We start from the raw sequence: 13,486 nt of genomic DNA, 5'->3' as shown, positions 1-13,486 counted from the left end.
CCCCTCCCACACAGCTAGTCACATTTCTTCTCTCTATTGTACACAGCACATCAGGTCGGGGTTTCTTGTTTGTTTGTTTGTTTGCTTCTTTCCGTAAATACATCTGAGACAAACTGAGAAAATTGGTCACTGTTTGATGGGGTGTGGAGGGGAGAGACGAAAATCACAAGGCTGCACTTTTTTTAGATTAGTAAACAGTAAACATCTAAAAAAGCAGAGATTTGTTTTTCTCATTCTTCATCACAAGCATGCTTGAGACATCTGATGAATTTAAAGACACACCACTGGCCTAATTTTTCACATGTATATTCATTGTTGTGATTTCTGTTTTCAGTCTTTTAGTTGTGCTCATCCTGCATTCTCCAAAATCAATGAGGGGAAGCCCCTCTTCCCCAGTCTTGGTGATATTAAGTTAAAATATTGCTTCTGTTTGTATTTAGATTCTTCTATTTCTAGTGTTATCAGGCATGCACTTGTAGAACACTTGTACTAACATTCAGCTATCCATCCTCTTCTGGGGGAAAATGGTACCATAATAAATCAAGTTTTGCCTTCTCTTTTCATGGGAATACTAAAAGTTTTAAAAAATCAAAGCAAGTACCTGCATTTATGGCATTGTCCTTCTCAGAAAGGAGAAAAAGTACCCAAGTGTGAATTACAATATGTAACATCTTGGATTCTGTACAGAGAGGTCATTGTGATCCTGCAATCTCTTTTTACATGAACAGTCCACAGACTATTCTAAAGTTCTTTAATCTCTTATGCGTCATAGTGCACACTTGGCATATTTTTGGGAGGCAGGTGTACATGTGCTATACGCTCCTGTCTTGATGAGTAAGGGCTCTGTATACTTCTTTGTGGTGCACCTGGGCTTAAAATTTCAAGAGTGACTAGTGATTCTAGGTGTCTCAATATTTGGGTGTTTATTTTGAGATGCCTTTAAAGGGAGCTGATTTTCAGAGAGTGTGGACTGAGCACTTTTAGAAAATCAGGCACCGAGCAGCCACCTTCTGCAAATCAGGCCATAGTCTCCAAATCCACAAGCACAGCAGAATTGGCTCAAGGACTTTCCTGACACACCACAAAATTAAACAGAAGATCTCTTTTAGATCCAAAGGAGTTCCAGAAATTGTTTGTCTTGCCGTTTTTAGATGGTAAAGTGAGGTATTCTAACCGGAAAGGCTGGTTACACAAATGAATTGCAGGGTCCTGATATTTGCTGGATTCTGAATTCTAGCATACTGTGGTCCTAACATTTAGTGCAGATATGGAAAACTATATTTTCCCTGAGTAATGATGATAGTAAAGTTCAATTCTTTAGATTTTTTTTATTTGTACACCCTTGAGCAAAGACAGGAAAATAATATTTTAAAATATTGCAAAAAAGCAAGGATCCAAGCCATTGGACCAATTTATCAAGATACATATAGACATGGTGGATTCGCCATACATCAAGACTGGATGGCTTTCTAAAAGATATGCTATAGCTCAAACTGAAGTTAAGGGCTTGATGCAGAAATTACTGGGTGAGGTTCTATGTCCTGTGTTATGTGGGATGTCAAATTAAATTATCATAATGGTTCCTTCTGGCCTTACAATCAATGAATCAATCCTAGAGTGCTTTTTTGAAGAAAAACTCCAATTGAAATCAGTACAGACCAAATCCTTTACCCAAGCGTGTCTCATAGTGCCACTTCAGCGCCACAAAGGGTCTTTAAAGCTGCTCTAAATGGGCAGTGAAGTATTCTCTTAGACCTCAATATATCCCTGCCTGCCCCTCCCTACCATCCCCAGACATGAGGGGGCATGATGTGTCGTAAGGAGACATACCTGGAATATACTGCTCTGGAAATCCCTACGAGGCCATGATAAACTGGGATAGCTTAGATCACCCTCAGGCCTGCTCTGAAGTTATGCTGGGGGCCAAAAGGACCCCTGCAACTCAGGGAACCAGAGAAGCACAAGGCCATTTTTGCCCTCCTCCCTTCCCAGCTGCATCGAATGGAGCTCTAGAGCAGCTGAGGATAAAGGCCTAGGAGTTAAGATACGCTATTTGCAGAGTGCAAGAACAAAAGGTTAAGTATGTTTTTATAATCAGCAATGTGGCTTTAAAATTATCTTCTTAATAAATTTACATTACCATGCAGGATGCGGTTTCTGACAATTTCTTTTTTATCTGTACTTGTCTTGCCCAGTTTTGCTCATAACTGAGTATAAGTGAAAAACAAATCAAGTTGAAAGAGTAAGAACGATAATGGTTATGTCTAACTATTTGTTGCACACAAGCCTCTATTATCCATGACAAAGCTTTAAAATAAGCAGCTCATACTGTACTTTCCACTCTCTCCATTTTTTTTAGTTCAATAATGCAAAGATAATTTTGATCTAAGTACCACGCTTGCTCCAGACATCTGCTATTTTTCCATTGGAAATATATACAAATTCTAGATTTTTTTTCTGAATCTGCTTTTAGCTGCCACATGTGGATGCTACCATCCCATTCTTGAGCATATGGAGAAAGCAAAGAAACAACACAGAAACCTTCAATTGAATCCCTCTGGGTCAGATTCTGCCACTCTTACTCACAATGAGCAGTCCCTTCTCCATGAGTAGCCCCTTTGAAATCAATGGGTATGTCTACATTTGGATCTGGGGATGTGATTACAACTTGATGAGACATATTCATGCTAGCTCTCATCGTGCCAGTGCACTAAAACAGTGCACAGCACGATGGGCTAGCTGCCCCAAGGACATGCCTAACAGACCCTGGGCACGTACTCCGGGCGGCTAGCTCATCCCACAACTCATGTGCCACAGCTACACTCTCTTTTAGGGCATTAGCTCGATGAGTGCTAGCGCGAGTATGTCTCCTCAAGCTGGAAATCACACCTCTGCCTCCAAGTGTAGACATATCCTATATGATTACTGATGGAGCAAAATACTACTCTGAAATAAGGCAAGCAGAATTTGTCATCCTATGATTTCATGAGCTCGATCTAATGGAATTCGTTTTGCAGAATAGTTTTAACCTGTCCTGATAGCTTCTCTCTTGCAGCTCATGAATTTCCCATTCCTTCTCTTCACCTTTCTGTTAACGTAGTGATGTGCTTTACATTATTAGAGCTTATTCGTCAACCTCTTACTCATGCAAATTCAATGGGATTAACATATGAGTATTTGCGGTATCTGGTGCTTCATGACACACTAATCTAGAGATTTGGGATTTTTCAGTTTGATACTTAGTTCAGTTTCTCTCAGACTACCACAGGCTTTCAAAGCAAGACTTCAGCTTGGAAGAACATGTCGGGGTGGAGCAATCAACCATTATTCGAATGTAAACTAAACACTGATTAACAATTACAGTGTTGTATTTCATAGTGTGATACTAGGTTGAGAGAAAGGCTTATAGCCCAAGCTGAAGAGCCCTCATCTCCACCTCATTGTAGAGATGCCGATTACATGTGCTCTTCCCCATTAGTGCAAGGATTAAGATAACTCAAAAATGCATGTCTTACACATCATACAAAACAAGCTATACTATTTTGGGAGAAATAAGACCTTGCCATAGGTTTAAAAATGCTTCATTAATAACACTAATATTATAATATTCACAACCTACACTAATAATATCTTTTTCGATAATAAGAATGGATTGCTAATGTATATTGTTTCTTACATGTAGCACACAGTACATCTCAGAAAAGGCACCCTTTCATCAATCTCAGGAATAAATGCAATTTTTCAGTAACAATCACCAATGATTTTTCAACTCCTGTTTCATTATGAGGTCAATGCCAAATACAATAAAAATCATAGACACAACTGTAATATAGGGAGAATATCCTTAATTGTTCACTACTCTGAAAGGTTTTAACAAGTACTGCATAAAAACAGTTACACAATAGCACTTCCTTGTATTTCCTTATATAGGTAGGAATTATTTCCTAAACAAAAAATCACTTGTAAGAAAAATGATACATGCCTCTTATTTATTTCCTTAAACAGACATGCATTAATCCAAAGACTCTAGACCCATAACAATAAAATCACATTATTCTAATTAATCTATTTTCAGCTCTAGAATCTTGGCCTTCATCAGAAAGGCCCGGGTAAGCAGATAGGCTTTGCAATATTTAGGTTACATAGGTTTTATTGCCTAGATAAAAGTAGTCACATTTTATTATTTATTTCTATGATGGTAGAACCCACAATGAGCAAGACAGTCCCCAAACCAATAGGGAGAGTCAGTTCCTACCAAAACAACATGAAAAGAATGTTGCAAAGTCATGTAATCAAAAGTTAGAAATGTCAGAATTAGGGTTGCCTAGACAATCTTAATTCATCCCACTTGTGTGTATGCATTAGGGTACAGTCCTTAATTACAGGGTTATGTACTGTTTTCCTACAGGACCCCTATCTCAGTCAGTACACAGGGTGGACTGTACTTAGAGAATGGGGTAGCTGTTCAATATTTATTTTTACCCTCCTCATCCAAAGTATGGTCCAATTTATTGATGCAGAACTCAGAAACCCTCCCAAGTTGCGGATGATCACACAGGCCTGTGCAGGAGGAACAGTGCCCTGCCATCGCAGTTGGGTCACTAGCTTGCAGCCTGTCTGTGCCAAACTTCTCCCCTGCTTATCATGACCAGACAGCAAGTGTGAAAAATCGGGATGGGGGTGGGGAGTAATAGGAACCTATATAAGAAAAAGAAAAAGACCCCAAAAGCGGGACTGTCCCTATAAAATCGGGACATCTGGTCACCCTACCCCTGCTGAAGTCTTTGCATCTGGATCTGCTAAGGAAGGAGGAGACAGCTGAAGAAGGAGCATGGAAAGGAAGTAGTACCACAGATTCCCAAAGATCTACAGACTTTCCAATTAGCTCGCAGCAAAGGTAATACAGCAAGCCGCTACTATGAGCACAGAGGCAGCAGACTAGGGGTGTGACACAGGTACCAACCCTATGTATGGTCAGGTGTCAAGCACTTTGACAAATGAATTCACTCTGCAGTTCTGAGTAAGTAGAGTCCACCTAAGAAGTCATTGATGAATGGATTTGCTGTGTATGCACATATACCTCAGTTCATCTCCTCTACGTATGTCTATTTTTATATATACTAGAGATGGTGGAAACAGTCTGAATTTCAAAGTTTCTCCGGGGGGTGGGGATTAAAAATGGGCCATTTCTATGCAAAAAAAATTTCTGTAATTTAAAATGGGGAGGTTTCTAGCCCTGATCCCCCTCCCGCCCTCCGAACCCCTTGGTCCCAGCCCAGAGCACCGTCCTACACCCCAAACCCCTCATCTCCAGCCCCACCCTTGAGCCCGCACCCCCAGCTGGAGCCCTCACTCCCCCGCAGCCCAACCTCCTGCCCTGATCCCCTGAGCGGAGGGTGGGGCCTCAGAGAAGCGGTGGGGCAGAGGAGGGGCAGAGCAGGGGACAGGGCAAGGGTGTTCATTTTTGTGCATGTAGAAAGTTGGCAACCCTAGAAAGAACCCAAATTCTTTTTTTTTTTTTTTTTTAATCATGATTTTTAAGCTAACCTCATATTTTTGGGGGAGAGAGAGAACTGACTCATAATTATTGAATACTTGGCAATCAGGGCCGGCTCCAGGCACCAGTGAAGGAAGCAGGTGCTTGGGGCGGCCAATGGAAAGGGGCGGCACGTCTGGGTCTTCGGCGGCAATTCGGCGGCGGGTCCCTCAGTCCCTCTCGGAGCGAAGGACCCGCCACCGAATTGCCGCAGAAGAATGAAGCGGCAGCGGTAGAGCTGCCGCTGAAGTGCCGATCGGGGCTTTATCTTTTTTTTCCCTCCGCTTCGCCGCTTGGGGCGGCAAAAAAGCTGGAGCCGGCCCTGTTGGCAATACTGTTGATGTAAGTACTAGTGGCAGTGACTGCAATTGATTAGGGGCCTTAAAACTACCACGTCAACAAGGAAACTAAACTATGTATCCAAAACTTATCAAATCTTCTGATCTTAACAAAACTGCCATCTCTGGTAGGCTGGAGGGCCATTTGGAGCTATTCTCCCTCTTTCAACTCCTCCCTCTCTGCCCCAGGAAGGAGGGAGGCCCAATATGCAAAGTCCCCAGGCCCTTATCCTTCCTGGGTCACTCCAACTGTGACTAAAACTTGTCAATCTCCCTTTCCCTCTTGTTTTTAAAAAAAGGACATGGAAGCAGTGGGTACTGTTAGGAACAAAGATAAGTGGGGAAAGCATATCATAGTGCGATGTGAGTGTCTGGAGGCAGGGCTGTGCAGGATGGTAGAACACAGAAATGTTGACTCCCATCTCTGGCTGGCCAGTGATGCCAGCCACAATCATTCACCTGTTAAATTTTCAAACAAGCACCTTCATAATATCCCTTGTGCTGCCCCACATGCTTGGGAGGCGCTCCCCATTAACACTGCACAGCCACCTCATTATCCGCTTTCAAAACTTTCCTTGAAACTCTCCTTTGCCATGATGCCTACAAAAAAAATTGAGAACTGTTATGCTGAGACCACTGCCTCTCATACCGACCAGTATTGTCTCATTGTTTCCCTGTACTCCTTTGTCTGCCTGTTTCCATCAATTGTCTCCTTTCTTATAAGATTATAAACTCTTTGGGGCAGGAAACCATCATTTTCTTCTGTGTTTGTACAGCACCTAGCACAATAATGTCCTGGGTCATGCCCAGGGTTCCTAGGTGCTTGGGAATGCCACTACTCTCTATTAAACAATAGTCCAGATGTGTGGGTGGAGAACTGGGAACTTAAGGAAGAGTGTATTTCTTCAGGGGCCAGAAGAGGGGCTGTAGGGGACACTGGGATGGGAGTTTGTTGGACCTCTGCAAGAAAGCAATCAATCAGAGATAATCCATATCAACCTTAACAGCTATCAATGTGACTAAATATTGGCACTGGTACATGTTTATTTAAAAAGCTGGGAAATCCCAACAAAATAAAATTAATTTTGGTTTCAGGTTGCTAGACTGCATATTCCTCCAATGGTCCAGCACAAACTGGAAAAAGCACAACTGCCTGTCTATACTACACTAACTAGTTCCCCTTTCTACCTCAACTACCTCGCTTGTACCACCCACAGCCAACATATCTCTGGTCTCATCCTAAAGCAGGGGTAGGCAACCTATGGCACGTGTGCCGAAGGCGGCACGCGAGCTGATTTTCCGTGGCACTCACACTGCCCGGGTCCTGGCCACTGGTCCAGAGGGATCTGCATTTTAATTTAATTTTAAATGAAGCTTCTTAAACATTTTAAAAACCTTATTTACTTTACATACAACAATAGTTTCGTTATATATTATAGACTTATAGAAAGAGACCTTCCAAAAACATTAAAATGTATTACTGGCACGCGAAACCTTAAATTAGAGTGAATAAATGAAGACTCGGCACACCATTTCTTAAAGGTTGCCGACCCCTGTCCTAAAGAAACAATAGGCAGCCTTAACTCTGACCATAAATATAATACAAAACACACATATGCAGACATAAATTGTGTATTTTCTATATACTATTACTACCAAGTCTTACAACATAGTTCACTCATTCACACAGCTTTTCCTAAACATTATAGGATCTCACAGCAGCCATCTGCAGTCTTACACCCAAACTAATTTACATTGTTTTGTACTATATATAGTTTTGTGCATACAATGTAAATTAGAAAAGCCACACCAACCATTATTAATTATCAAAACACAGGAACATATAACCAATAAACATGGCCACAGTTCAAGGGTGTGTGTATATGCATATATTTTTAACTCTCGATGTATATTTGTTCACTATCTAAATACACACCTCTCTCTGTATATATATTAAACATATACTTATGTGTCTGTGCAAACAGATGTTTCTCTCTCTAGATAGATGTACATTATCTGTATATATGCAAACACCTCTTTGGGTACATGTATTGAATCTATACTGCCTGGGTAGATATTTCCATTGCAACATACGAATGTATTGATAGAGAACTACATACACGTAGATAATGTAGAGTCCATATGTCTTAGCATATGCTGCATATCTTTGTGCATATGTGTATACAGAGATTGTATCTATCTCCATACATATTCTCTATATGTACAGATATATTTTTGCATACAAGTAGTGAAACTATAGTGTTATGTGTGTAGGCAGATATTTATCTTCTAGATACAGAGCTATATACAGATATTGAGCTCCCTATGTATGAATTCTTTATTGTCTGTGGACAGAGGATTTTCCTTGTAGGTATATTTATACTCGATTGGTATAAGCCTGTCTGTAGACATAGTACTGTGTGTGTGTGGATAGTTCTCACTTTGTGTACAGTATTATTTATACACGTGTACACACTAATGTGCATGCTCAGATACATTTAGTCTCGCTTCATAACCCCTTCTCTCGAGGTACAAGTCCTGACATGTCTAGGCCTATATTTTGTTGAGCTGTAGCTTTTATATATATATATGTATTGCACAGGCCCTTCCCCCAGGCCGCAGCTGCCCCGCTGCTCTTAGCGCCAGACGCTCCGTTCCCAGGCAGCTGCCGCCTCCCAGCGCCTCCTCCCAGGCTTTATTTGTTTACAATCAGATTACGTCACCCCACCCCGGACCCCGCCCTCCCGAACCCCCGTCACAATGGTGCGATCGGGGGATTGGTGGCTGCGGGTTCCCGGCCCCGCCCGTCCCCGACGCCATTTCCGTCCTGCGGCGGCTATAAGAGGCGACGCACGCAGGCGGCTCTCTTCGTTCCTCGCAGCAGGAGATGCTCGCTGTTTTCTTGGTGTCACCTCCGCTGCTGTTGCCGCCGCCCCCCTGTCTGAGGAGGAGGCCGCCGCCCCCGCAACCCCCGGGATGTGAGCTGGGGTGCGCTGCTCTCTTGTCCCCGCGTTAGAGCCGCTCCCGCCGCCCCCATGCATCCCGCCCTGTACACCCGGGCCAGCATGATACGCGAGATCGCCGCGGCCGTGGGCTTCATCTCCAAGTTCCTGCGCACCAAGGGGCTGATGAACGAGCGGCAGCTGCAGACTTTCAGCCAGAGCCTACAGGAGCTGCTGGCAGGTGAGGGGCGGCGCCGCGCGGCCCGGGGCTGCTCTGGCGAGTAGGGCGCCGTCTTCAGCCGCCCCCGCCCGTGCTGCCCGCTGGCGGCGTCCGCCGGGCCTGGGCGGTGCGGGGGAGTCACTCTGCTTCCCCCCTCCCCCGGAAGGTGGTAGCTGGACACTGGGACCCATGGGAGCCGACCCCATACCTGTTGGGGCGCAGTGCCCCCCGGGATGGCTCCCCACACGGGATCCCTTCTCCCCCAGCTCAGCTCTTGGGGCGCAGTGCCCCCCGGGATGGCTCCCCACACGGGATACCTTCTCCCCCCACGTCAGGTCTTGGGGCGCAGTGCCCTCCGGGATGGGTCCCCACATAGGATCCCTCCCTCCCCCCTCAGCTGTTGGCCCTCCTTGGATCCCTTTATTCCCCCATCCCCGAAGCTCAGTTTGCCCCCAAGTGTTTTTACAAACCCAGTTGTTCTGCTTGCCTCTTTCCCAGTACTTGCCCTTTGTCACTTTCCAGTTCCTAAACCAAGCCTCTAATCTGTATCTTTGTAGTGAGACAAAGACGCACGACTGACTTCTGGGAAGAAACCTCTCTCGCATTTTCAAGCCCTGCAGTTTTATACAGTGCATGAGTTTGTCCCAGACGGGAATGCTTTTTAAAAAGCCACAATATCTGATAGTGTAGTCAACCAACATCATGTATCTTGTTTTGGTTGCTAGTATTCTAATACAGTAACATAGTTTTTAAATAAGGAAAATCAGGGTCCTTTCCTGGCTGCTTACAAAGGTGGTGGAGAAGAGGGAGGGATTTAAACTGAAGCCTCTTAGGTTTTTGTAAAACTTATTTGGACACAGACAGATAACAATCTCTGAAAGCAATCAGCACTTTGTGAGGTACTGAAAACCCCATCCAGTTTCAAATGTAAAGTGTATTTAAATTGTTTTTATATCTGAAAATATTACAGAAATGGGAGTCAGGTTCCTTCAGGACGTATTTTCCAGAAAATGCACTACAGAAATCTTTTTATTTATTGTGGTACCCTTCAAAGGCACCAGTCAGGGTCCTTTGTCCTAGGTGCTATACAACCACATAGGAAAATGTGGTTCCTTCCCTATACAGTTTCTGATCCAAGGGCCAAGTTCTGATATTCTTGTTGGTTATATTTCAGTGGCCTTACCCACCTACTTGGGTAACTATAGTGAGTAGAGGTATCAGAATTTAGCCCTAGGACAACAAGCGATATAGAAAGGTAATATAGTGGTATACAGTAAGATGAACATTCAAAATACGTAAGTCTTTATTTTAAATTGTCAATAAACATTGCCAATCTGCTTTTCCCTGTTATAGTTTCATTAGCAGTACTTGCAATGGGAAAACAACGCTGAACTGTTTCAAGATGCTATTTAAGTGTATTTTTCCTCCAAAAGTTGAGAATATTTATAAATCTGGGATATCTGAAGCCCAGAAACTCCTTAATGCTTCACACAACCACGGAGTATTTGAATCATTTAAAAAAATGTGTTGAGTAAAAGTAATGACTCAGTTGCAACTAACTCATGAAAAATACTTGCCACGTGAGATCACAGTAGGTAGTGTAAATTACCTCCAAAAATATTTAAGAGCTCATCTTGAGTTTTTTCCATTGTCTTTCAGGTTTACAATTTATTATAATGTTGGACATTCTGACAATGTTAGTCACTTATTGAGCTGGAAAAATCAAATTTCTCGACCGTGTCAATTGTGAAATGGGTTTAAAAAAAAAAAATTAGAGTACATGACCATCATAGTACATCTTTCTGACTGTTACCTAGAGCTAAGCAGCACAATCTTTTTTTCTTATTCTGTAGAGCATTATAAACATCACTGGTTCCCAGAAAAGCCATGCAAGGGATCAGGTTACCGTTGTATCCGGATCAACCATAAAATGGATCCTCTGATTGGACAAGCAGCACAACGGATTGGACTGAGCAGTCAGGAACTGTTCCGGCTTCTTCCAAGTGAACTCACTCTATGGGTTGACCCCTATGAAGTCTCCTATCGTATCGGAGAGGATGGCTCGATCTGTGTGCTGTATGAAGCTGCACCAGCAGGAGGTAGCCAAAATAACACCAACATGCAAATGGTAGACAGCAGAATAAGCTGTAAGGAGGAACTTCTCTTGGGCAGAACAAGCCCTTCCAAAAACTACAATATGATGACTGTATCAGGTTAAGATATAGTCTATGGATGGATCACCTTAAAATGGATGGATAAAATTGGTTTTTACTTTGGGTGGGCTCCTCTGGGGATGGATTATGGAATTTAAACCATGTCACAGCTGTGAAGATCTGGCACACAATAGAGTGGTAAACTTTCAAGTGACAGTGCCGTAGTTTGGACAGTACCTTTTCAGTGATTTAATAGCCTGTGAGTCAGAATGATCACTTTATTTGCTAGGGAGTGAAGAAGTCCAAGGAATGTTTCAGTTTCTCCCAGACATCTTACTTAATTTTTACACAAATTATTTCAATCCAAATCTGTATTTATAAAGTTATTCTCTGCAGTTGGTCTTGCAGAGTAAATTTGCACTATTACATTTACAAATTGTTACATTTTTGGCAGCTCAGTAACAAGACTTGTTATAAACATAATAGTACTGGAAATTTTCTGACTTTTACCTAGCACTTACAATATGTATAAATGTACATAAAACAAACTGGTAAGCATGACCTGGGGAAATGGTCAGATCTTCATATTATGTATTGGCCTTGAAAGTAACAAGTGACCAGAATCTGCCATGGCAACAGGCTTTAAAAAAGACCATATAAAGACACTGTCTGAACTGTGGTGTTAGCACCAGCCAGCTATCTGTACATTTGCTAGCTTGTAGTTTTCTAAGACTGAGTAAACTTCTTATTTTTAGAAAGTGGAGGTCTGGTTTGTAATTTCCTTGTATGTAATTGGGTAAAAGTCTTTTCCACAAACCACCATCTATTTTGTGAACTTTGTTAGTCATCTTTTATTTGGTAAATTATGAACTGGTGTAAATTTGTACAGTTCATGTATATTGATTGTGGCAAAGTTGTACAGATTTCTATATTTTGGATGAGAAATTTTTCTTCTCTCTATAATAAATTGTTTCCTATCTTGGCATTTTAATTAATCTCTTGTCGTGATTATATAGGATCAGGCAAATGATTTATCCTCCCAGTAGATGTAAAATAGGTACTGTACCCTAAAGAATAAGAACATCAATGGCACACTGTTGGGAAACACTTGATACAGCTATGGATTAATGAAGATCACTTGTGTACAAACATTTGGGAAGTCTAGGGAAACACAGTATTTTAACATGCCACTTTAATACCTTTTTAAAATCAGTCATAATATGGAAATAACTTCAGGGCCAATAATTCCAGGATATGAGGAAAAGGGACAAATAACGTCCACCAAAGATGACTTGAATAAATCCAGAGGATTAAAGCTTGCATGGTTTCCTGATGAAGTGAGGATATAGCAGACTTAAGTGTCCATTTTGATCTACTGTTGAAAAAAAATTCTCAATTCTTCCCAGATGGATTCCTTGCTCTATTAGCTGTTCCTGGGACACATGTCCCCATAGCCTTAAGAGCAGGTTAACCACTTGGCAGAAAGGTTGGTTGCCTTTCACTTTTCTTCAGATGCAAGCAAGATTTTCACTTATAAATCAGTATGATGGGATTCAGCAAACTAAAGGTATGTGATTTTTTTCTTTCCCAGATTTAAAAAGATGACTGATACTAAATTGATATGCCCATATTGAAAAATGTATTCCAAGTAACAAATGGTTAGATGATTCAATTAAGCACCCTACTAAAGGCAAAATCTTACAAGGGTTAGTTACACTTGAGAAGAAGTTCTATACTACTTTACTGCCATTTGTTAAAATATTGATGAGACATGATTTTCAGAGCCATGATCTAATGTGCACATCGTTTCATGAGCATTAAATAAAATGCCTACACAACTCAGTCCCTTCCAGTAATGTCTCACTTACATAAAGTTGTAAATGATAAGCAAGTGCATGGCAGAATCATTACTCTGATCTAAACTTATTGTCAAAAGAAGTTAAATTAATTGGAGACTTTCCACCTATCATGACAGACCTTGCTGATGACTGGCTTTAATTTACATGTAGTCATACCTGTTTAATCACACTATTTTAGTCATGGTTTAATAGATTCCAATGCAGGGCTGATAGCCCAAATCTAGGCCTTCCTGTTAGATGATGGCTGTAAGTACAGCACTGGTCTAATAGACTGTTGCTGAGTAGTGAGGCAGAACACAACTCCTTCCTGTCTTGGAAGCTCAGCTTTACATGCAAGTTTGGACCATGGTAAAACTAAGACTTGCTTTAAAAATTACCTTCCCCCCCCAACATATTAATCTACCATTATGTGCCAACATTACTATATACTTGGGCTTT

At 41.9% G+C, this 13,486-nt stretch overlaps 1 protein-coding gene across 1 annotated transcript; it reads left to right on the top strand.

Annotated features, from left to right (window-relative positions):
* Nucleotides 1–8,744: 8,744 nt before the first annotated feature.
* Nucleotides 8,745–12,180, top strand: BTG1 (BTG anti-proliferation factor 1). The gene is made up of 2 exons (XM_065399185.1): nt 8,745–9,057; nt 10,890–12,180. The coding sequence occupies exons 1-2, from the start codon at nt 8,910–8,912 to the stop codon at nt 11,252–11,254; spliced, it is 513 nt and encodes a 170-aa protein (XP_065255257.1). The 5' UTR covers nt 8,745–8,909; the 3' UTR covers nt 11,255–12,180.
* The last annotated feature ends 1,306 nt before the right edge of the window (nt 12,181–13,486 follow it).

This window comes from Emys orbicularis, chromosome 1 (genome assembly GCF_028017835.1).
Source record: "Emys orbicularis isolate rEmyOrb1 chromosome 1, rEmyOrb1.hap1, whole genome shotgun sequence".
NCBI lineage: Eukaryota > Metazoa > Chordata > Testudines > Emydidae > Emys > Emys orbicularis.
Note: the sequence above shows the minus strand (reverse complement) of the source record. Positions and strands in the feature narration are given on the sequence as shown.

Coding starts and splice junctions, on each gene's coding strand:
- BTG1 (XM_065399185.1), top strand. CDS start 8,910: ATGCATCCCGCCCTGTACACCCGGGCCAGCATGATACGCGAGATCGCC. Junction 9,058..10,889: donor CCTACAGGAGCTGCTGGCAG/GTGAGGGGCGGC, acceptor CTTATTCTGTAG/AGCATTATAAACATCACTGG.